This window comes from Heterodontus francisci, chromosome 2 (genome assembly GCF_036365525.1).
Source record: "Heterodontus francisci isolate sHetFra1 chromosome 2, sHetFra1.hap1, whole genome shotgun sequence".
Lineage (NCBI taxonomy): Eukaryota > Metazoa > Chordata > Chondrichthyes > Heterodontiformes > Heterodontidae > Heterodontus > Heterodontus francisci.
Genome location: NC_090372.1, coordinates 116,944,605 through 116,970,548, shown reverse-complemented (window position 1 = coordinate 116,970,548; position 25,944 = coordinate 116,944,605). Strand labels below are relative to the sequence as shown.

Sequence of the window (25,944 nt, the reverse complement as noted above, 5' to 3'; positions counted from 1 at the left end):
GTTTGATTTTATGTCTGGTACGGCCAAAGATGTACAGTCAGGAAAGCTAACAACAGTGCTCACAGACTGCTTCCACTTGGAAGCTGTTAATTGCACCACAGTTTTCTAAGCAATAATCAAAACCATTTCAAAATACGGTGCAGATTTCTACAAAGTGTCTGCTTTTATTAGTGACAATGTAACTTACATGGCAAAACCTTTCAAATCTGTGCTCCAAGGGTAATGCTTAATGCTGTCCACATTACATGTAATGCACCATGATTTCTCTTGTCAGTGAGCTGTGGAAAAGCAAGTTTGGTAAAGTCGACAATTGGCTGGCTACATTGAAAAGATCTTCAAACACTGCCCGAGCTGTAAGCTTCAACATAAGAAATACATTACAAATGCTGCTGAAATTGGGGAACAAAACATCGTACTTCCTTCAGAGCCAGTAATTACACGTTGGAATTCTTGGTTTCGGGCAGTACAGTATCGTGTAGCTCACCTGAAATACTACTCAGACTTCATCTCAGAAGAGATCACACTGACATCGAAAACACAGGTTCTAACATACATTGTAACCCTTCTAAACGATTCTCACCTTAATGAGGAAGTTCAGTTTGTTGCCAAGAATTCTACACAACTGATGGATTTAATCACTTGGTTTTGAATCTTGACAAGTCACAATCGACAAAGCTTACAATAAAATAATGGAGGTATTGTTCTGGGCTGAAGTACAGTCAGATGAGAAACATTCTGATGACACTGAATTAAATGCCTGTGCTCAACAGGTGTTTTCAAAGAAGCTCAAATAATATTACCACTACGGGCAAAAGTCAAGCGGTGAAGAAAAAGCAGCTCAGAGGTTTCAACAACCTTCTGTGGCATTCCTGAAAGTTGTGTGCATCTTTGACCCTGCACAAATGCACCTGTTGATGGTGGATTTAAACTTGTTCGATGCGATCTCTTGCTTTGACAAGAAGTGTAGGCTGGAGCTTCCTGCTTATAAAAGTATTGTAAAAGAAACAGATTGTACTTTTCTTGTGCTACAGTTTTGGAACTCTGTGGAAAGCAGAATCCCCCACCTTGCAAGGCTAGCACGGTGCTGTCTGACAATTCCAACAAGCTCTGTGAACACAGAGAGAGCTGTGTCTAAATATAGATAGGTGTTCACAGCGCAGAGATGGGGAATGAAGAAAAAGACAGTTGCAGATTGCGCCATGCTCTCATTCAACCACTGACTTCAATGACTAAAGAATGTGACCTGTTTATAGTCAGCTTTTTACAATAGTTTTTGAGTATAAAATAAATGCCATTGGAAACCAGAAATCTCCCTTGTCTTTTTAAATAGTTCATTTTCATGGTTTGTTGTGACACCATGAAATTTACAATTTAAATATGTGAAATAGTGAAATTCACGATTCCTAAAATGCTGTGACTGTGAAATTTGTAGAATTTGACTCTGAATTTGGTAGGGCCCTAGCTATAACAGTTATAACAAGCTATATAATGCTTTGCAAAGGGATGTTAATGCTAACTTAAGACTCTCACTTCCTTATTTAATAGATTGAACCAATTAACCTAATTTGTTTATGATACTATCTGTTTTACCCTTAACAAAAATTCTCTTTTTCTAGATTACAGAACTGAAGGTTGAGCTTCAAAAATTAACCAGGACCAATGGGACGCAAGTGAACAACAATAACAACATCTTTGGAGAGGAGCAGGAAAGGAGAACATCACGTGTGGATACCAAGAGAAAGCCTCCACTTAAAGCTATTGATAGCGTGACAAGAATGCAGGAGTGTCACCTCGACAGTTCAGTTGAAGGTGGGGAGATCTTATTTAAGTAAAGGATAATTAGCATTATAATCCTTCTTAGTTTGTTGAAACTGGTTTAAAAAAAAGCAATTATTGATGATCCATCATTAGATATGAAAAGAGTTTCTAAAATAGAGAATTTTCAGCTTCTAATTGAAAGCTTGAGTACTAAGTAAAAGTTGAAAACTGTGGTCTCACCAAAGCCCTGTACAATTGTTCCAAGACTTCCTTACCCCAATCCCATTGTAATAAAAGCCAACATGCCATTTACTTTCCTAATTGCTTGTTGTACATGCATGCTAACTTTCTGTGCACCTTGTATGCATACACTCACATCTTTCTGAACATCAACATTTAAAAGTTTTGTGCCTTTTAAAAAAAATTCTGCTTTTATGTTCTTACTACCAAAGTGAATAACCTCACACTTCTCCACATTATACTTCATCTGCTACCTTATTGCCCATTCAATTAACCTGTCTATATTTCTTTGGACCCTTGGGTCCATGGGACAGACAATCTGTCCCTTGATGAAGAGCTCAATACACACATAGGGAAAGTAACTACCACCTTTGGCCCACTTGCGAAATGCGCATGGGATAATATGAAGCTGACCCTTAGGTCCAAGCTGATGGTTTATAAGGCCTGTGTTCTCCGCACATTGCTGTATGGCTGTGAAACATAGGTGACTTACAGCTACCAGGAAAGGAAGTTCAATAATTTCCATCTTCACTGTCTGTGGCATATTATGGGTAGATCCTGGCAGGACAAAATCACAAATGTGGCAGTCCGCTCAAAGGCAGAGCTCCCAAGTGTGTTGGCACTAATCAAACCTTGGTAGCTTTGGACCTTCTGTATGGTGAGGTATCAACGGCCAGACGATCGGTGGGGCACCCAAAACTCCGCTTCAAGGATGCTTGCAAGTGTGACATGAAGGCCCTAAATGTCGACTTTTGCACTTGGGAGTCACTAGCTGGTGAAAGAGGGAAATGGCGACACATCCTGTGGACTGGTGTGCACTACCACAATGACCAGTTGCTACAGCAGCTTGGCAATCGGCACCAATATCAAAAACAACAACTCACAGCATCACGTGGCAGCTTCATGTGCAGCACTTGTGGCAAACCCTACCTCAAGGATTGGCCTTCACAGCAATTAGCGAAGATGCACCAAGATACCAAACCTAAATGGATTGTTTGCTGTGTGTCCATCATCTTTCGTAGATGGAAGGATGACAACCATCATCTGTTTGCAGCCTCTTTACAGCTTGCATTTCTACCTAACCTTGTATCATCAGTAAACTTAGATAAATTACTCTTGGTCTCTGTCTAAGTCATTAACATAGATGGTAAATAGCTGAGGCCCCAGCATTGATCCTTGCGGCACTCCACTAATCAAAGCCTGCCAACTTGAAAATGTCCCGTTTATCCATACTCTCTGTTTCCTGTCCTCTAACCAATCCTCCACCCATGCTAATATATTACCTGCAACTCCATGCGCCCTTATCTTGCATATTAACCTTTTGTGCAGCACCTTATTGAATGTCTTTTGGAAATCCAAGCATACTACATCTACTGGTTCCCCTTTATCTACCTTACTGGTTACATCCTCAAGAAGGCTGATAAATTCCTCAAACATGATTTCCCTTTTGTAAAATCATGCTGACTTTGTCTGATCATACTATGGTTATCTAAATGCATTGTTAAGACTTCCTTAATAATAGATTCTGCAGCTACCTCTTTTAGAATCCTTGGATGTAGGCCATCAGGTCCTGGGGATTTGTCAGCTTTTATTCCTTTAATTTTCTCCAGTACTTTTTCCTCTGCTGATATTAATTACCTTAAGTTTCTCACTCTTAATAGCTCCTTGGTTATCCTTTATTCCTGTTATGTAATTCTTGTCTTCTACGGTGAAGACAGACACAAAAATATTTGTCCAAAGTCTTTGCCATTTCCTCATTCCCCATGATAATTTCTCTTGCCTCTGTCTCTGAAGGACCAGTATTTTCTTTAGCTACTCTATTTTATATATACTTAAAAGGTCTTGCAATCATTTTTTACTCCTGGCTAGTTTACTCTCATTCTACTTTTTCTCTTTTATCAACTTTTTGGTTGCCCTTTTCTGCTTTCTAAACATTTCCAATCTTCAGGCTTACTACTATTCTTTTAATCTAATACTATCCTTAACTTCCTTGGTAAGCCACAGATGGATCTTTCTTGCTGAATTTTTGTTTAATGGAGTGTATTTTTGTTGAACGTTTTGAATTGTTCTTTCAAATGTTTCCCACTATATATTTACTGCCATGCTTTTAAGTCTATTTATCCAATCATCCTTTGCCAGTTCTCCTATCATACCTATGCAATTGGTTTTGTTCAAGTTTAAGATTCTTGTTTGGGACTGGAGTATTTCACTTTTAAACTTAATATGGAATTCAATTGTATTGTGATCACTTTTTTCCAGAGGATCTTTTGCCAGAAGAATACTAATTAAACCCACCTCGTTACACAATACTAGATCTAAGATAGCTTTATCCCTATTAGTTCCACCACCTGTTGTTCCAAAAACTGACATGAAAGCATTCTACAAATTGTTCTTGCAGACTGCCTTTGCCAATTTGATTTGTCCAGTCTATATGAAAATTAAAGTCCCCCATGATTATTATATTGCCTTTGTTACGAGCTCCAATTATTTCTTGCTTAATGCTCTGTACAACTGTATAACTAGTGTCAAGGGGCCTATAAACGATATCCACCAGCATTTTCTGACCCTTGTTATTTCTAATCTCCACCATACTGATTCTACTTCCTGATCTTCTGACCCAAGATCCTTTCTCAATCATGTCCTTATGTCATCCTTTACTATCAGGGCTACTCCTCCTTTTCTATTCTGTCTTTCAAAATGTTGTGTTCCCTGGAATATTTATTTCCCAACCTTGGTCACATTGTAACCATCTCTCTGTAATGGCGATTAGATCTAAACCATTTATCTCTGTTTGTGCTGTTGGTTCATTTACCTTACTATGAATGCTTTGTGCATTCTGATAAAGAGCCCTTATTTTATTTGACTAATCTTATCAAGGACCTTATTCGTTGATGCACTAATACCATTAAACTCTCTGTCCCTTCCTGTCACGTTCTGCTTGTCTTTACCCAAATCGCTACACTGCTTTATTGCCTCGACTTTTCTCTCTAGATTTTTAAATCTCCCTTCACCTGACCCCCTCCACCGTCTCTCTTAGTTTAAAACCCTAACCACAGTCCTAGTTGTAAGGTTCGCCAGGACACTAATCCCAGCCCGGTTTAAATGGAGGCCATCCCAGCTGAACAGCTCCATCTTTCGCCAATGCCAGTACCCTTTGAATCAAAGCCCCTACTTCCCAGACCACGCTTTGATCCACGCGTTTAATTCTGTAATCTGCTTGACCCTATGCCAATTGTCGCGTGGCTCAAGTGTCAACCCAGAGATTATTAGCTTTGAGGTTCTGCGTTTTAATTTGGACCCTAACTCCTCAAAGACTCTCAGCAGATCATCATTCCTAATTCTACCTATGTTGGTTCATGTGTGGACCATGACAACTGGATCCTCCCCGCTCCCACTCCAGGTTTGTCTACAGCCACAAGGACATGGCTCTGACTCTGGCACCAGGCAGCCAACACAACCTATAGAACTCCTGGTCATGGCTACAGAGAGCAGTATCTATCCTCCTGACTATACATTCCTATGGCTATACATTCCTTTCCATTCCCTCACTTGAATGGCTTCCTGCACCATGGTGCTCTGATCAGTTTGCCCATCCACTTTACTGTCCTTGTTCGCATCCACACAGCAGCAAGTACCTCAGACCTGTGATTCGAAGTCCGAGGCGGAGGCTCCTCCATCACTACATCCTGAATCCCTATACCTGCATGACTCAGTCACACCCTCCTGTTCCTCACCTTTGGTCAACTCTAAAGTACTACTTAACCGAAGGGGTGTGACTCTTACTGAAACAAGTGTCAGGGGTCATGGCGGCGGGGGGGGGGTGGGGGGAGGGGTGCCTGGAATATCCTTCCGGGAGCGGCCTGCCACGGGCCTTGATGCTGGGAAGGCCCTGCCCCATTTTGCCGGCAGCGGCGAGGATTCGTGTTGGCCTCCCTGCCGCAAGGCAGTGGAGACTTTATTTAAATATGTTGATTAAAGTAAAATGAATTAACAATTACTTACCTTGTAGTGACGGCCATCCCGCACTGATATTCCGGCCGGTTGTCAGAAGTCCCACGCCTTTGGACCTTGGTATGGAGATCCAAGGCGGAACACTGTTGGGGAGGGGGGGAAGAGTGAAGTTTTCAGGATTTGGGTGGGGGGGCGGTGGAGTGGGGAAAACTGTCAAGATTGGCCGAGGGGATGGTGGGAAGGGGTTGAAAAGCAAAGATAATAAAGTTTGGGGCTGAATAGTCGGGACCGACAAAAGATTTTTGATGGGGATGTGGGATGGAGAGAACAAAGAACAAAGAAAATTACAGCACAGGAACAGGCCCTTCGGCCCTCCAAGCCTACGCCGATCCAAATCCTCTATCTAAACCTGTCGCCTATTTTCTAAGGGTCTGTATCTCTTTACTTCCTGCCCATTCATGTATCTGTCCAGATACATCTTAAAAGACGCTATCGTGCCCGCGTCTACCACTTCCGCTGGTAATGCGTTCCATGCACCCACCACCCTCTGCGTAAAGAACTTTCCGCGCATATCCCCCCTAAACCTTTCCCCTCTCACTTTGAACTCGTGACCCCTAGTAATTGAATCCCCCACTCTGGGAAAAAGCTTCTTGCTATCCACCCTGTCTATACCTCTCATGATTTTGTACACCTCAATCAGGTCCCCCCTCAACCTCCATCTTTCTAATGAAAATAATCCTAATCTACTCAACCTCTCTTCATAGCTAGCGCCCTCCATACCAGGCAACATCCTGGTGAACCTCCTCTGCACCCTCTCCAAAGCATCCACATCCTTTTGGTAATGTGGCGACCAGAACTGCACGCAGTATTCCAAATGTGGCCGAACCAAAGTCCTATACAACTGTAACATGACCTGCCAACTCTTGTACTCAATACCCCGTCCGATGAAGGAAAGCATGCCGTATGCCTTCTTGACCACTCTATTGACCTGCGTTGCCACCTTCAGGGAACAATGGACCTGAACACCCAAATCCCTCTGTACATCAATTTTCCCCAGGACTTTTCCATTTACTGTATAGTTCACTCTTGAATTGGATCTTCCAAAATGCATCACCTCGCATTTGCCCTGATTGAACTCCATCTGCCATTTCTCTGCCCAACTCTCCAGTCTATCTATATTCTGCTGTATTCTCTGACAGTCCCCTTCAGTATCTGCTACTCCACCAATCTTAGTGTCGTCTGCAAACTTGCTAATCAGACCACCTATACTTTCCTCCAAATCATTTATGTATATCACAAACAACAGTGGTCCCAGTACGGATCCCTGTGGAACACCACTGGTCACACGTCTCCATTTTGAGAAACTCCCTTCCACTGCTACTCTCTGTCTCCTGTTGCCCAGCCAGTTCTTTATCCATCTAGCTAGTACACCTTGGACCCCATGCGCCTTCACTTTCTCCATCAGCCTACCATGGGGAACCTTATCAAACGCCTTACTGAAGTCCATGTATATGACATCTACAGCCCTTCCCTCATCAATCAACTTTGTCACTTCCTCAAAGAATTCTATTAAGTTGGTAAGACATGACCTTCCCTGCACAAAACCATGTTGCCTATCACTGATAAGCCCATTTTCTTCCAGATGGGAATAGATCCTATCCCTCAGTATCTTCTCCAGCAGCTTCCCTACCACTGACGTCAGGCTCACCGGTCTATAATTACCTGGATTTTCCCTGCTACCCTTCTTAAGCAAGGGGACAACATTAGCAATTCTCCAGTCCTCCAGGACCTCACCCGTGTTTAAGGATGTTGCAAAGATATCTGTTAAGGCCCCAACTATTTCCTCTCTCGCTTCCCACAGTAACCTGGGATAGATCCTGCAGCTTTCCATAATCTGTTTACATATTTGTACCTCTATCTCACGCTCGCTGTTGGGAGGCCTGTAGTACAGCCCCAACATTGTTACCGCACCTTTCCTATTTCTGAGTTCTGCCCATATTGCCTCACAGCTCGAGTCCTCCATAGTGCCTTCCTTCAGCACAGCTGTGATATCCTCTTTGACCAGTAATGCAACTCCTCCACCCCTTTTACCTCCCTCTCTATCCCGCCTGAAGCATCGGTATCCTGGGATATTTAGTTGCCAATCATGCCCTTCCCTTAACCAAGTCTCAGTAATAGCAATAACATCATACTCCCAGGTACTAATCCAAGCCCTAAGTTCATCTGCCTTACCTACTACACTTCTTGCATTAAAACAAATACACCTCAGACCACCAGTCCCTTTGCTTTCATCATCTGCTCCCTGCCTACTCTTTCCTTAGTCACGCGGACTTCATTATCTAGTTCCTTACAGGCTTTAGTTACTACATCCTTACTCTCCACTGACCTCATTTGGTTCCCATCCCCCTGCCACATTAGTTTAAACCCTCCCCAACAGCGTTAGCAAAAGCACCCCCAAGGACATTGGTTCCAGTCCGGCCCAGGTGTAGACCGTCCAATTTGTAATAGTCCCACCTCCCCCAGAACCGGTCCCAATGTCCCAAAAATCTGAACCCCTCCCTCCTGCACCATCTCTCAAGCCACGCATTCATCCTGACTATTCTTTCATTTCTACTCTGACTATCACGTGGCACTGGTAGCAATCCTGAGATTACTACCTCTGAGGTCCTACTTTTTAACTTGGCACCTAACTCCCTAAATTCTGCTTGTGGGACCTCATCCCGTTTTTTACCTATATCATTGGTGCCTATGTGCACAACGACAACTGGCTGTTCACCCTCCCCCTTCAGAATGTTCTGCAGCCGGGGAGGGGAATGAATACCTTGGTTGGTCATTGTGGGGGGGCGGGGGGGGGGGTGTGGAAGAGGGGCGTTGATCTTTAATTGACTGTTTGAATTTAAATTCAATGTGCAGTACTCTTTAAAAATTTATATTACCTGTCAGGGCTTGAAGCCCTTTAAAAATGGCGCCTGCGCAGTGGCGCCGGATGCCATTACCCCCTCCATGTAAGTGAGCTGCCGCACATGTCTCCAGGTAACACTCCCCCTCCCTGATGCACCACGATGCCCGCAGCTCGGACTCCAGCTCAACACCTCTGAGCCAAGATTGCTCAAGCCACAGACAGTTAACGTATGGTTGTCCGGGATTGCAGAGCTTTCCACAAACTCCCACATTCGATCACGGTGCACCACCTGCCCTGCCATGCCTGTCTATCCTTATTTATATATTTGATTAGTTAACTAGTTACTAATTTAGTAAAATAATAGCACGTTACAGTCTCCTAACTTGGAAACAAAAGAACACTCATCAGCTACTATTGTTAAGAATAAAAATCAGCACCTTCTTCCCCCTTTATACCGAATTCCCACTTGCATCAAGTTGTTATGTGGTAGGAAGAACATGGAGAGACAATATAAAATAAAGGGTACAACTCTAAAGTGGGTGCAGGAGCAGAGGGACCTGGGTGTATATGTGCATAAGTCATTGAAGGTGACAGGACAGGTTGAGAGAGTAGTTAATAAAGCATTCAGTATCCTAGGCTTTATTAATAAGGGCAAAGAGTACAAGAGGAAGGATGTTATGTTGAACTTGTATAAGACATTAGTTCAGCCTCAGCTGGAGTATTATGGCCAGTTCTGGGTGCCACACTTTAGCAATGTGAAGACATTGGCGAGAGTACAGAAAAGATTCACAAGAAGGTTACAGGGATGAGGAACTTCTGGAGAAGTTGGGACTGTTTTCCTTGGAGAAGAGAAGGCTGAGAGGTGATTTGATAGAAGTATTCAAAAACATCGGTCTGGACAGAGTAGATAGGGAGAAACCGTTCCCACTCATGAAAGGATCAAGAATGAGGGGGCATGGATTTAAGGTAACTGGCAACAGAAGCAATGGCAACATGAGGAAAACCTTTTTGACACAGCAAGTGATTAATGTCTAGAATGCACTGCCTGAGAATGTGGTGCAGGTAGGTTCAATCGAGACATTCAAAAGGGATATAGACTGTTACCTGAAAAGTAAGAATGTGCAGGGTTGCAGGGCGAAGGCAAGGAGTGGCACTCAGTGAATTGCTCAATCGGAGAGCTGGTACAGACACGATGGGCTGAATAGCCTCCTTCTGAGCTGTAACAATTCTGTGATAAATGCAAGTCTTTTTTTCTTTCATTATGTTTAATATGTAAAACTGAGAGAACAGGAAACCCCATAAACTCTGCTGAGTTGAAATGTTATTGGTTACTGTAATGCAATATGTAGAAGAGTGATAGGATGTAGTTTGTGCTGCATTTTCATATGTGTTCTGATTCTTGCCTGTGCCATCAAGTAAGTGCAAAGCCCTTACAAAGTGCAAAGGAGTTCTTGCAGAAAATCTAAGGAGAATCAGAGTGTGTGACCTTGGGTGACAGGTGCATTAGCAATATTGATATTACCTGGGATCTGTAGATATATTCTTAAATAAACTAAAGCAAGTAAATAAACTACGCAAGTACATAGTTCCCTGAAAGTGGCAACACAGGTAGACAGGGCGGTGAAGAAGGCGTATGGCATGCTTGCCTTCATCGGCCGAGGCATTGAGTACAAGAGTTGGGACGTCATGTTACAGTTGTACATAACGTTGGTTAGGCCGCACTTGGAGTACTGTTTGCAGTTCTGGTTGCCGCACTACAGGAAAGATATGATTAAGCTAGAGAGGGTGCAGAAAAGATTCACAAGGGTGTTGCCTGTTTTGGAGGGCTTGAGTTATAAAGAGAGATTAGATAGGATGGGTCTGTTTTCCCTGGAGCGAAGGAGGCTGAGAGGGGACATAATAGAGGTATATAAAATTATGAGAGGCATAGATAGGGTAGATAGCCAGAGTCTGTTTCCCATGGTAGGTGTGACTAAAACTAGAGGGCATAGATTTAAGGTGAGAGGGAGGAGGTTTCAGGGGGATCAAAGGGGTAAATTTTTCACACAAAGAATAGTGGGCATCTGGAATGAGCTGCCAGAGGAGGTGGTGGAGGCAGGAACAGTAGTAACATTTAAGATGCATCTGGACAGGTACTTGAATGAGAAAGGCATAGAGGGATATGGAATTAATGCAGGCAGGTGGGATTAGAATAGATAGGCATTATGATCGGCATGGACGCGGTGGGCGGAAGGGCCTGTTTCTATGCTGTACGACTCTATGACTAAAGCTTTAATGTCACTTTTGAATATGTCTCAGAAATTGTACTGCAGTCTTTAAGGAATTAATTTTTGTATTGAATCCACATTTTCTATGTTTCTCTATTTGTTTATTTATGGTTATCCACACATAAATTAAAAATGCAATAACTGTATATTTTTAAACCTCTGTACTGACTTAGTTCAATTGGCCAAACTCTGCAGCAACAGCTATCCTGTTGCAGCAGGTCAAAGATTTGAATTCCAGAGCTACTTGAACTGTGACTGCATGGTTGGAATGAGTTGCATGGGTTGAAACCAGGAGCTACTTTTTGAAAACAGTGCCTTTCTAGGATGGGCAACATATTCTTATTTTGGTATGAACTGAACTTATAAATTGTCAAGTGAAAGACCTTATGCAGGAAGGATTGGATTCCGTGGAAGAAAAGGGTTCTGCATTGGCTAGCTTCTTAATTTATGATGCATTAAGTTTCCATGTATTATTAACAAACTATTAAATAGTTCTGAGTAATATGGTTATGTTTATCTCCATTGTGTAAATGTAATTTTATGAAGCATATGACACTGCTTCTGCTTAAACTAAGAGTTGAACCAGATAAAGTTTTTTTTTTAAATGCTGATTATATCATACTTGTGAAATCAATTAATAGCGTGTGAATCAATTTCCTACTGTTGTGACTGTTGGGTTGTACAATGGTAATTAACATTTTAATCATTAAAGAGTTCCTCGCTTGTATTTTTGTCGGTTATTTGGGTTCCCAATTGCCAAAATTGCCGAATATTTTAAATCTGTTACATCATTGTACTTTTTTTTTTCAAATTACATGTTAGGACCAACATTTAACCAATTCTGCTGTTGCAATAGGAGTCCTGTAGATACTTCTCTGTTTTCATTTGGAAATAAACATTTTTTGGTGGTTTAGGATGTGAAGTTATTGAAGATGTTTGTCGAGTTTTTAAAGTATTGTTATCGGAGATTCAAATTTTATTTTTGAAGATGTCGGAAATGTTAAAGAAAACAGCTTAAGTTGATATGGAGTGAGTCATTTCTAATCCTCATATTTTGTTCTCTGTCAGTAATTTGTAAGTTAGCATTCCACAAGCAAAGTATCAACACACATAAGTTGAATTCCGGGGGTTAATGAATAATATTTTTGGTTTAGATTTCCTTGAGTCAGATGATAGTGCATGGATGTGGTTCAAAGAACTCCCATTATTCCTTAATTCTGGCCATGCAAGTGTGTGCCATTTTCTCTGTTGTTCTGGTTTAATACATTTCAGAAAAGTTTTTTTTAAACAACATTTGCAGAAGTTTTTGGAGTACCCAGTAAATACAATCCGTATAAGCCCTGTTTGGAGGAATAGTAAATTGTATGCATGGGAGTAGGAAGTTACAAAAGGACATGGATTAATTGATTGAGCAAAACAGACAAATGGAGAGGATGAACACATTGGGGAAGTGTGAGGTCATCCACTTTGGATGCAACAAATACTGTGAACTGTGGATAAACAAAAGGATTTGGATGTCCAGGTATACAAATCACGAAACACTGGTAATCAAAAAGGGTAATGGAATATCAGCCTTTATTTGGTTGGAATACAAAGGGGAAGAAGTTCTGCTTGCATTTTACAGAACCTTGGTCCGATAGTATTGGGAATTTTATGTTCAATTCTGGGCACTGCAACAAGGATAAATTGGCTTTAGAGAGGGTGCAGTGCATGTTCAATAGATTGATACCAGGGCTAAAAGGATTAAATCATGAGGACAGGTTACATAAATTTGGCTTGTATTCTTTTGAATTTAGAAGGTTGAGGGGTAATCTAGTTGAACAGTTTGAAATAATGTTTTGCAAGGGTAGATACAGAAGAACTGTTTCTTGCGGTGGGGGGGAAATCTAGAACAAGAGGGCATTCGAGCTAGGTCAGGAAGCACTGAGGTAAGGTTAGTGTGGTAGGGTACTACAATGAGGATAGCAGAAATCTGGAAAATTCTCCCTCAAAAGGCTGGGGATGTTGGGATAATTGACTCAGATCGATAGATTTTTGTTGTGTAAGGGTATCAAGAGAAATGGAGCCAAGGTGGTTAAATGGAGTTGAGGTACAGATCAGCCATGATCTTACTGATTGGAGGTACAGGTTCAAGAGACTGAATGGCCAACTCCTGTTAGTATGTTCCTGAGTTCCTAAAAGGCCTTTGCTCAGATGCCAAAGTTGCAACCAGTGGAAAAATATAAAATTATGCGAGATTGAAGTAGGAACTATACTCCTGAACAGCTTTGCTGCTTTACTTCCACTCCAGAATATTGAACACAAAAATCTAGGCTGACACTCCATGGAATACTGAGTGAGTGCTGCACTGCCAAAGGTGCCGCCTTTCGAATGAGACATTAAACCAAGGCCCCCTCTACTCTCTCAGGTGGACATATAAGATCCCATGGCACTATTTCAAAGAAGGGAGAGAGGGACTTCCCCCCAGTATTTTGAAAAAGAGCAGGGGAGTTATCAGTGGTGTACTGACTAATATTTATGCCTCAACACCACAAAAACAGATTATTTGGTCATTATAATTGCTGTTTGAGGGATCTTGCTGTGCGCAAAATAGGCTGTCATGTTTCATTCATGACTACAGTTCAACAGAACGTCATTAGCTGTAAAGCACTTCAGGATAAATGCAAGTCTTTTTATTAAATTATGTCTTGTCTGTGAGTTCTGAGTTACATGTTTGTGTACTACACAAGAAACCAGAACACATGGGCTGTCGATTATTATCTTGATGAAAAATAATAGCATCAACAAAATGGGAGAAGGGTACAACCTGTAAATCATATTGTTTGAATTTCACACCTAACTTAATTTGACATGTTCTCCCTCCCCTTACTGAGAAGGCTTTCTTAAATCCTGCCCCTCTGCATTGAGCAGGATTTTGACCTCAGATCAATTATCAGCACCCAAACAATCAATCTCTCTTCATTACCCATATCCCTCTGCACAACCCAGCCTATAGCAGATTTTGGCCTCAACACCTCCTGACCCCTCTCCCCTGAACTGAGCGAGGTTAGGTCTTCTACAGCTTCTTTCCCCAACCTGTCGCAGGACAAAAGCTACTACCCTTCTAGTGAGGCAAACTCACTCACCAACATTCCTCTCTTTGTCCCTTTCACCTCCTCTCCCCATCCCCACCTCTCCTCCATTTTCACCCAATCTGCAGTTCACCTCCCCATCTTCACTTATACTCTTCCACCCTCCCTCACCTGTCTCCCCTCTTCTTTCCTCCCCCACCACAGTTCAGTTATCTTCCCTCCTTCCAACCCTGCGTGACCTGAAAAGTACTCGTCGTCTTGATTTCCCGTATATAACACCATAGGAAAACAGCCAATAAATGTTAAATTATTTTAATTTTGAGATATGTTTGTTGTACATTTGAGTATTTCTAAGCAGATCAAGAAAGAAAATGATATAAATGACCTAAGTAAATTATGCATGAAACTTTTGCAGTGTTTTTGGAGAGACAAGCATCTTTATTGGTTACTATATAAGACCCATGAATTGCATCTTGTTTCAGATGTATGCCGATCATTCCCCAATGACAGCGCAGTATCAATTAGTTTATCAATTGGTGGTTCTTTCAGCCTAATATCTCCCACCCTTATGCAATATATGTATCAGATACTTATCACTGAAAATCATAATTACACAATTACATTAAAAACAATTACAGCACAAAAACAGACTATTCAGCCCAAAAGGCCTATGCAGGTCTTTATGCTCCACAGAGCCTCATCCCACCTTCATCTCACCTTATCAACATACCCTTCTATTCCTTTCTCCCTCATGTATTTATCTAGGTTCCCCTTAAATGAATCTATGCTATTAATCTCTACCACTCGGTAGTGAGTTTCATATTCTAACCACACTCTGAGTAAAGAAGTTTCTCCTGAATTCCTTACTGGATTTAGTAGTGACTATCTTATATTTATGGTCCTTAGTTTTGGACTTCCCCACAAAAGTGGAAATATCACCTCTATGTCTACCCTCTCGAGCCCTTTCATAATTTTAAAGACTTCCATCAGGCCACTTCTAAGTCTCTTTTTCTGGAGCCTGTTCAGTCTTTCCTTATAGTTGGACACTCTCAGTTCTGGTATCTGTATACTGTATCAGAAAGGAACAAATAACTAATGACTGTAGATATATAGAACATTGGCTAATTGGAACTGTATAATGTTTAGGATAGGTTATCTTAGAAGACATTTCACTTTGATTTCACAGATAAATATATGTGTGTTTGTTGGTAATGATATATCCTTTAATCATTCACAGAAGACGTTGAAAGTTCAACCATGAAGTCAGGTGATCCAGATGAGGTTTTTGGTAAGTTTCTTATCATCATTACATCTTATCAGTAGTGTTTCATTGTACTTTATGCTCAAACGTGTAATGTCTTGAAAGTATGTGCAAACTTTTCAAGCTACACCCTTGTAGGTAACTGAGCTTAAAAAAAGACTTGAACCACTTGATATTTAAGTGAAGATAATGCTATAACCCTTAAATGGAGAAATACTTTGATAACCCTGAAGGGACTTCAAAGATGAAAACTACAAGACAATCTGTAGGGGAAGAGTTAGAAGAGATGACTAAAAGAATGGTTTAAAAGATAGGTTTTGAGGAGGCTTTTAAATGTTCAAAAAGAAGCAATGAGGTGATGGGTTTAGGGGAGGATTTCTAGAGAGTATGTCTAAGAGATCTGAAGATTATGGCCCCTGATAATTGAGCAAAGGGAGGCTAGATTCAAGGGACTAAATGGTTTTAAGAAGCTGAAGGGTGGAAATGAAGAAGTGGAGGGATTTGTGGGTGAGAATGAGGATTTTGGATTTGATGCATTGAGGAACAAGGAAACAACAGGGGTCAGCAAGGACCAAGTGATAAGCGAGTGGGGCCTAGAGCAGCATAGGGTGTAGGAGTTTATGGAATCAGAGAATGTCACAGCAGAGAAATAAGTCTCTCAGTCTAAAAAACTATTTTTGTTGTCCTGCAATTGTGGTACCTAGACTAATCAAGTTCTCCTGCCCATACTATTTAATAGCTCACTATGATCTTCCCAATGTTTAATTGGAGAATATTCTGACTCAACCACAAATTGATATCAAACAGGCAATCTGACAACAAAGATAGCTGTGAAATTGAGGGAGGTGTTCAAGAGGTAGAGTTCAGTGTTATCAACATACATATGGAGACTGACAACAAATCTATGGATAATGCCACCAAGGAAAGACCCAAGAAGTACTCTAGAGATGACTTTGGAGGAACAGGAGAAGCCTTTGCTGGAAATTCACTGGCTGCATTGTGACAGGGAGGAGTAGAACCTTGCGAGAGCTGTCCTGCAGGAATGGACCACAGAGGTGAAACAAATGTTGACCATGTGGAATTTTTTTTTATTTGTTCATGGAATGTGAGCATCACTGGCAAGGCCAGCATTATTACCCATCCCTAATAGCCCTTGACTGACTGCGATGAAGCCATGGAAGGGACGCTTTTATTATGAGGAGTGAGTTGGGATACTGGGATTATTTCCACTGGAGCAGAAAAGCATAAGAGGGGATTTAATATAGGTTTTTTAAATTATCAAAGGTTTTGATAGGACGAACAGGGAAACACAATATTTTCTCTTTGGGAAGTAAAAAAGAGGGTCATCAATTTAAAATGGGACTATGGGTAGAGAGTAGAAGGATCGGATTGGTTTGGACTGCTCTAGCCAAAACCTGGCAATCACGATTGACAGAATAGCATCCTGTGTTGTTGAAACTATGGACCTATGGCTTTTCTACAGAGCAGGAATGTCACTTCCCTGTTTGTCTTTTATCTTTACATATTCTGACCTTTCCGTTAATTTCCAACACTTTCTACTATATATCTATAAAATTCTAACAGGACTAGACAGGCTAGATGCAGGGAGGATGTTCCCGATGGCTGGGGAGTCCAGAGCCAGGGGTCACAGCCTCAGGATACGGGGTATGCCACTTAGAACTGAGATGAGGAGAAATTTCTTCACTCAGAGGGTGGTGAACCTGTGGAATTCTCTACCACAGAAAGCAGTGGAGGCACAGTGGCGCAGTGGTTAGCACCGTAGCCTCACGGCTTCAGCGGCCCAGGTTCTGCTCTGGGTACTGTCTGTGCGGAGTTTGCAAGTTCTCCCTGTGACTGCATGGGTTTCCACCGGGTGTTCCAGTTTCCTCTCACAGCCAAAGACTTGCAGGTTGGTAGGTAAATTGGCTATTGTAAATTGCCCCTAGTGTAGGTAGGCAGTAGGAGAATGGTGGGGATGTGGTAGGGAATATGGGATTAAGGTAGGATTAGTATAAATGGGTGGTTGTTGGTCGGCACAGACTTGGTAGGCCGTAGGGCCTGTTTCAGTGCTGTATCTCTCTATGACTCTAAGGTGGTGGTGAGCCACCTTCTTGAACTGCTGTAGTCCATGTGGTGTAGATACACCCACAGTGCTGTTAGACAGGGAGTTCTGGGATTATGACCCAATGACAGTGAAGGAATGGCAATATATTTCCAAGTTCTCCTGTTCACTCAGATGGCATGCCATGAAGAAGATGAGGAGGGATAATGAACTACAATCACAGGCACAAAAGGTCAGGGACAGGAGGGTATGACTGCGAGTCAAGCAAATATGGTGATCCAGGATGTAGTGATGGAGGAGCCTCTGCCCTTGACTTTGATCTACACGTACGAGGTACTTGCTACCTGTGTCAATGAGAACAAGGGCTGCGGGGTAGATGGGTAAACTGACCCTAGCACCATGGTGCAGGAAGCCATTCAAGTGAGGACAGTGAAAAAGAATGTGGCAGTGATAGGGGACAGTTTATTCAAGGGAATAGATATTGTTCTCTGAAGCCAAGACTGGCAGGTTGTGTTGCCTGCCGGGTGCCAGAGTTAAAGACATCTCAGGACTGGAGAAAAACTTGGAGTGGAAAGGGGGAGGATCTGGTTGGCATGGTCCATGTAGGAACCAACAACATAGCGAGAACTAGAAATGATGTTCTGCTGAGAGAGTTTGAGGATGACCAAAAGCTTGGTCAAGGCGGTAGGCTTTAAGTAGTGTCTTAAAGGAAGAAAGCAAGTTGGAGATGCATAAAGAGGGTATACCAGAGCCTAGGGCCTAGGTAATTGAAGGCATGGCCACCAATGGTGGAGCGATTAAAATCAGGAATGCACAAGAGGCCAGAGCTAGAGGAGTGCATATATCTTGGAGGTTTGTGGGACTGGAGGAGATAACAGAGATAGGGAGGGGCAAGGCCATGGAGGGATTTGAAAACAAGGGTGAGAATTTCAAAATCAAGACGTTGCTTGACTGGCAGCCAATGTAGGTCAACAAGCATGGGGTGATAGGGGAACGGGACTTGGTGTGATTAAGATCCGCGTAGCAGAATTTTGAAAAACCTCAGGTTTACAGAGAGTAGATTGTGGGAGACCAGCCAGGAGTTTTTTTATTCTTTCACAGGATATGGGCGTCACTGGCTAAGCCAGCATTTGTTGCCCATCCCCAATTGCCCTTGAGAAGGTGGTGGTGAGCTGCAGTCACTGGTGTAGGTACACCCACAGTGCTGTTAGGAAGGGAATTCCAGGATTTCGACCCAGTGACAGTGAAGGAACGGCGATATAGTTCCAAGCCAGGATGGTGTGGCTTGGAGGGGAACTTGCAGGTGGTGGTGTTCCCATGCATCTGCTGCCCTTGTCCTTCTAAATGGTAGAGGTCATGGTTTGGAAGGTGTTGTTGAAGGAGCCTTGGTGAGTTACTGCAGTGCATCTTGTAGATGGTACACACTGCTGCCACTTTGCATCGGTGTTTAAGGGAATGAATGTTGAAGGTGGTGGGTGAGGTGCCAATCAAGCGGGCTGCTTTGTCCTGGATGGTGTCGAGCTTCTTGAGTGTTGTTAGAGCTGCACTCATCCAGGCAAGTGGAGAATATTCCATACCGCTCCTGACTTGTGCCTTGTAAATGGTGGACAGGCTTTGGGGAGTCAGGAGGTGAGTTACCCGTCACAGAATTTTCCAGCCTCCGACCTGCTCTTGTAGCCACAGTATTTATGTGGCTGGTCCAGTTCAGTTTCTGGTCACTGGTGACCCCCAGGATGTTGTTAGTGGGGTTTCAGCGAAGGTAATGCCGTTGAAGATCAAGGGGAGATGGTTGGATTCTCTCTTGTTTGAGATAGTCATTGCCTGGCACTTGTGTGACGCGAATGTAACTTGCCACGTATCAGCCCAATCCTGAATGTTGTCCAGGTCTTGCTGCATCTGGACACGGCTGCTTCAGTCCCTGAGGAGTCGCGAATGGTGTTGAACATTGTGCAATCATCAGCGAACATCCCCACTTCTGACCTTATGAAGGAGAAAAGGTCATTCATGAAGCAGCTGAAGGTGGTTGGCCTAGGACACTACCCTGAGGAATTCCTGCAGTGATGTCCTGGGACTGAGATGATTGACCTGCAAAACCATCTTTCTTTGTGCTAGGTATGACTCCAGTGGAGAATCTTCCCCCAATTTCCATTGACTCCAGTTTTGATAGAGCTCCTTGATGCCACATTCGGTCAAGTGCTGCCTTAATGTCAAGGACACTCACTCACCTCACCACTTGAGTTCAGTTCTTTTGTCCATGTTTAGACCAAGGCTGTAATGAGGTCAGGAGCTGAGTGACCCGAGGAGAACCCAAACTGAGTGTCAGTGAGCAGGTTATTGCTGAGCAAGTGCTGCTTGATAGCACTGCTGACCATCCCTTCCTTCACTTTACTGATGATCGAGAGTGGACTGAAGGACCGCTAATTGGCTGTGTCGGATTTGTCCTGCTTTTTCTGTACAGGACATACCTGGGCAATTTTCCATATTGTTGGGTGGATGCCTGTGTTGTAGCTTTACTGGAACAATTTGGCTAGGGGCGTGGCCAGTTCTGGAGCACAAGTCTTCAGTACCACTGCCGGAATATTGTCAGGGTCCATTGCCATTGTAGTATCCAGTACCTTCAGCCATTTCTTGATATCATGTGGAGTGAATCGAATTGGCTAAAGACTGGTATCTGTGATGCTGGGGACTTCAGGAGGAGGCCGAAATGGATTATCAACTCGGCACTTCTGGCTGAAGATTTTTGCAAATGCTTTAGCCTTGTCTTTTGCACTGATGTTCTGGGCACCCCCATCATTGAGGGTGGTGATATTTGTGGAGCCGCCTCCTTCTGTTAGTTGTTTAATTATCCAACATCATTCACGACTGGATGTGGCCGGACTGCAGAGCTTAGATCTGATCCATTGGTTATGGGATCACTTAGCTCTGTCTATCCCATGCTGCATCTGCTATTTGGCGTGCATGTAGTCCTGTGTTGTAGCTTCACCAGGTTGACACCTCATTTTGAGGTATGCCTGGTGCTGCTCCTGTCATGCCCTCCTGCACTCTTCATTGAACCAGGGTTGATCCCCTGGCTTGATGGTAGTGATAAAGTGTGGAATATGTTGGGCCATGAGGTTACAGATTGTGGTTGAATACAGTTCTGCTGCTGCTGATGGTCCACAGCATCTCATTGATGCCCAGTTTTGAGTTGCTAGATCTATTTGAAATCTATCCCATTTAGCACGGTGGTAGTGCCACACATGATGGAGGGTATCCTCAATGTAGATGGGACTTGGTCTCCACAAGATCTGCATGGTGGTCACTCCTACCAATACTCTCATGGACAGATGCATCTGCGACAGGTAGATTGGTGAGGACAAGGTCAGGTAGGTTTTTCCCTCTTGTTGGTTCCCTCACCACCTGCCGCAGACCCAATCTGTCGGCTATGTCCTTTAGGACTCAGTCAGCTCAGTCAGTAATGGTGCTACTGAGCCACTCTTGGAGATGGACATTGATGTCCCCCACCCAAGGTACATTCTGTGCCTTTGCCACCCTCATTGCTTCTTCCAAGTGTTGTTCAAGGTGGAGGAGTACTGATTCATCAGCTGAGGGAGGGTGGTAGGTGGTAATCAGCAGGAGGTTGCCATGCGCACGTTTGACCTGATGCCATGAGACATTGATGACTCCCAGGGCAACTCCCTCCCGACTGTATGCCACTGTACCGCCACCTCTGGTGGGTCTGGCTTGTCAATGACAGGACATATCCAAGAGTGGTGATGGTGGTGTCTGGGACATTGTCTGTAAGGTATGATTCTGAGAGTATGACTAGTATGTTGCTTGACTAGTCCGTGGGACAGCTCTCCCAATTTTGACACAAACCCCCAGATGTTAGCAAGGAGGACTTTGCAGGGTTGACAGGGCTGGGTTTGCCATTTCCGTTGCCTCGGTCAATGCCGGGTGGTCCGTCCGGTCTCATTCCTTTTAGATTTTTCTTTTGTGGTTTGGTACAACTGACTGGCTTGCTAGGTCATTTCAGAGGGCATTTAAGAGTCAACCATGTTGCTCTGTATCTGAAGTCACATGTAAGCCAGACCAGGTAACGACAGCAGATTTCCTTCCCTAAAGGATATTAGTGAACCAGGAGTGTGTTGGAATAGTCAAGTCTAGAGGTAATGAAGGCAGGAATGAGGGTTTCAGCAGCCAATGAACTGAGGTAACAATCAAAGGTAATAATCTCTGAATTGATGAATTAAATGAACTAATTAACCAGTTAGATGAATTAATAGTACAGATAGAAATTAATGGGTTTGATCTAATAGGCGTTATGGAGACATGATTACAAGGTGACCAAGGCTGGGAGCTAAATATTCCAGGATACTTAAACTTTTAGAAGAGATCGGCAAAATAGGGAAGGAGGAGGGTAAGTCTGATAAAGGAATGGATAAAGACAACAGAGAAAATGGATCTTAGCTCAGAAAATCAAGAAGTAAAATTAGTTTGGGTGGAGCTGAGAAACAGCAAGGGACAGAAAACATTGGTGGGAGTTGTTTCTAGGCCCCCTTACAGTAGTTGTAGTGTAACGGACACTATAAGTCACATGTAATAAGGGTAAGACAGTAATTATGAGGAACTTTAGTCTTCGTATAGACTGGACATACCAAATTTTCAGTAATAGAGTGGAGGGCAAGTTCATGGAATACACACCAGATAGTTTTCTAGATCAGTATGTTAAGGATCAACTGGGGAACAGGCTGTTACATGGATATAGTATTCTGCAGTAAGAAAGGTTTAGTTAACAAACTTGCAGTAAAGGCGCCGTTAGGCAAGAGTGACCATAATATGATTGGATGTTTTATTGAGTTTGAGAGTGATTTAGATAAACCCGAAACTAGTGTCTTAAATCTAAACAAAGCAAACTTCATAGGTATGAGGTGTGAGATGGCTAAACTAGATTGGGAAACTACATTAAAAGATATGACGGTAGACGAGCAATGGCTAGCACTTAGAGAATAATACAAAATTTGCAACAAATATACATTCTGATAAGGCACGAAAAGCACACAGTAAAAGCAGTCTAATCATAGATAACAAGAATATTTAAAGGTAGTATTAGATCACAGGTAGAGGCTTATAAAGTTGCCAAAAAAAGTAGTAAGCCTGAGGATTTTAGAATTAAGCAAAGGAGGACCAAGAAATTGATAAGGATAGAGAAAAGAATATGAGAGTCCACTAACAAAAAAGATTGTAAATGTTCCTATAGGTATGTAAAGAGGAAGAGATTAATGAAAGTAAACGTGGGCCCATTAGAGGCAGAGACTGGTGAAATTATAATGGGGAATAAGGGCATGGCTGAGACATTAAGCAAGGACTTCATATCTGTCTTCACGGTAGAAGATAACAAAAAACATTCCAGAAATAATGGGGAACCAACGGACCAGTAAGAATGAGGAACTTTAAAAAATCAGTATAAGTAAAGGAATAATATTAGAGAAATTAGCAGAACTAAGTGGCGAAAAATTCCCTGGACCTGGCAACTGGAGGAATTTAAATGCAATCAATTAAATCTGAAATAAAAAGCTAGTCTCAGTAATGATGGTCAGGAAACTACCGAATTGTTGTAAACACCCATCTGGTTCACTAATGTCCTTTAGGGAGGGAAATCTGCTCTCCTTACCCAGTCTGGCCTACATGTCACTCCAGACCCACAGCAATGGGATTGACACTTAACTGCCTTCTGAAATGGCCTAGCAAGCAACTCAGTTGTATCAAACTTCTACAGAAAAATCAATAATAAAACCAGACAGACCACCCGGCATCAACAAAGGCACAGAAATGACAAAGGCACACCATGGCAAGTTGACCCTACAAAGTCCTTCTCATTAACATTGGAAACTTGTGCTAAAATTGGGAGAGTTATCCCACAGAGTGGTCAAGCAATAGCCTGACATGGTCATACTCACCGAATCATACCTCACTTACCTGGGAGCAGAGCAGAGCGGCGGCTGGCGGATCTGTGTGGAACCTGATCCGGAGCGGCGGCAGTCTCCCTGTGTCTCTCAGCGCGCGCCGAGGCTCGAAAAAGAGGGGAGAAAAACTTAGTGACATCACGGGAATTCTGCAAGGTGAGTGGTTGGGTAAGTAACAGCTGTTAGTGCATTTAAATTGCTTGAAAAAGGGGAAAGTTTTTTTTTTAAACCTCAAGTGATAAGGTGAGTAGTACTACTTAAATTAGAGTAATTTATGAAGGACTTTAGATTGTAGTGGGTAGTGTTTGGAGTAGAACAAGACCCCTAGTGTAATTAGTATTTTTTAAAGTGAGTAACTAAATTAATTTAAAGGTAAGTCATGGCAGGAGAGCTCAACCCTATGGTATGCTCCTCCTGCACTATGTGGGAAATCAGGGATGCTTTCAGTGTCCCTGACAACCGTATGTGCAGAAAGTGTATCCATCTGCAGCTACTGACTACCCGCATTATGGAGCTAGAGCTGCGGGTGGATTCACTGTGGAGCATCCGTGATGTTGAGGACATTGTGGATAGCACGTTTAGAGAGGTGGTCACACCGCAGGTAATGGCAGCACAGGCAGAAAAGGGATGGGTGACCACCAGGCGGAGTAGTAGGTGCAGGCAGGTAGTACAGGAGTCCCCTGTGGCCATCCTCCTCTCAAACAAATATACTGCTTTGGATACTGTTGGGGGGGATGACCTCCCAGGGGAAAGCAGCAACAGCCAGGTCCGTGGCACCAAGGATGGCTCTGCTGCACAGCAGGGGAGAAAAAGGAGTGGAAGTGCTATAGTGATAGGGGATTCTATCGTAAGGGGTACAGGGTAGGCGTTTCTGTGGCCACAAACGTGACTCCAGGATGGTACATTGCCTCCTTGGTGCTAGGGTCAAGGATGTCACGGAGCGGCTGCAGGACATTCTGAAGGGGGAGGGTGAGCAGCCAGAGGTTGTGGTACACATTGATACCAACGAAATAGGTAGAAAAAGGGATGAGGTCCTGCAACAAGAATTTAGGGAGCTAGGTAGCAGATTACAGGACCTCGAAGGTTGTAATCTCTGGATTACTCCTGGTGCCACGTGCTAGTGAGTTTAGAAATAGGAGGATAGAGCAGATGAATGCGTGGCTGAGGAGATGGTGCAGGAGGGAGGGCTTTACTTTCCTGGATCACTGGGTCTGTTTCTGGCAAAGGTGGGATCTGTACAAGTTGGACGGGTTGCACCTGAACCGGAATGGGACAAGCATCCTTGCTGGGAGATTTGCTAGTTCTGTTTGTGGGGGGGGGGGGTTAAACTGATTTGGCAAGGGGATGGGATACCGAGTGGAGGTACAGTAGGGGGTAATATAGAACAGAAACTGAGTAAGCCTGGAAGGCAGAGCAAATATAGACCTGGTAAGGCACAAGGGAAAAATGCAAGGTTGGATTGCATCTATTTCAATGCAAGGAGTCTTACTAGTAAGGCAGATGAATTGAGGACGTTGATTAGCACATGGGATTATGATATTGTTGCCATCACAGAGACATGGTTGAGGGAGGGACAGGACTGGCAGCTCAATATTCCAGGGTATAGAATCTTCAGGCACAACAGGGGAGGGTGTAAATGAGGAGGTGGCATGGCACTGTTGATCAAGGAGTCAATTACTGCAGTAAGGAGGGGTGACATCTTAGAAGGTTCCTCAAATGAGGCCATTTGGGTAGAACTTAACAAAAAGGGGGCAATCACTTGGCTGAGTGTCTATTACAGGCTTCCAAACAGTCAGGAAGAGATAGAGGAGCAGATATGTTGGCAAATCTCTGAGAGGTGTGAAAATAATAGGGTAATAAGTGCAAAAGGCTTAAAAGGGCCAGAATTCTTAAAATGCATACAGGAGAGCTTTTTGAGCCAGTATGTAGAAATTCCTACAAGGGAAGGGGCAGTACTGGACCTAATCCTAGGGATTTAAGGTAGTTATGGAAAAGGACAAAGATGGACCAGAAATAAAGGTACTGAATTGGGGGAAGGCCGATTTCAATATGATAAAACATGATCTGGCCAAAGTGGACTGGGAGCAGCTACTTGTAGGAAAGTCTACATCAGTGGGAGTCATTCAAAGAGGAAATAGTGAGAGTCCAGAGCCAACATATACCCGTTAAGGTAAAGGGTAGGACTAACAGGCCCAGGGAACCCTGGATGTCAAGGGATATAGAGCATTGGATCAGGAAAAAAAGGAGGCTTACAGCAGATCCCAAGCGCTGAAAACAGCGGAGGCACCAGAGGAGTATAGAAAGTGGAGGGTGGCACTTAAAAAATTGATTAGGAGAGCGAAGAGGGGGCATGAGAAAACACTGGTGGGCAAGATAAAGGAAAATCCCAAGGCATTTTATAAGTATATTAAGGGTAAGAGGATAACCAGGGAAAGAGTAGAGCCCATTAGGGACCAACGTGGCAATCTTTGTGTGGAGCCGGAGGAC

At 43.1% G+C, this 25,944-nt stretch overlaps 1 protein-coding gene across 10 annotated transcripts in view; it reads left to right on the top strand.

Annotated features, from left to right (window-relative positions):
• The window catches only part of ppp1r9a (protein phosphatase 1, regulatory subunit 9A), a 358,146-nt gene that overhangs the window by 283,625 nt on the left and 48,577 nt on the right, over positions 1–25,944 (top strand). For 9 of the 10 annotated variants that reach the window (XM_068009863.1, XM_068009853.1, XM_068009864.1 and 6 more), the window contains exons 10-11: positions 1,617–1,809; positions 15,427–15,477. In XM_068009863.1, the coding sequence (XP_067865964.1) occupies positions 1,617–1,809; positions 15,427–15,477 (244 nt within the window). The remainder of the gene's footprint in view (positions 1–1,616; positions 1,810–15,426; positions 15,478–25,944) is intronic. The other variant, XM_068009859.1, reaches the window with a different exon arrangement.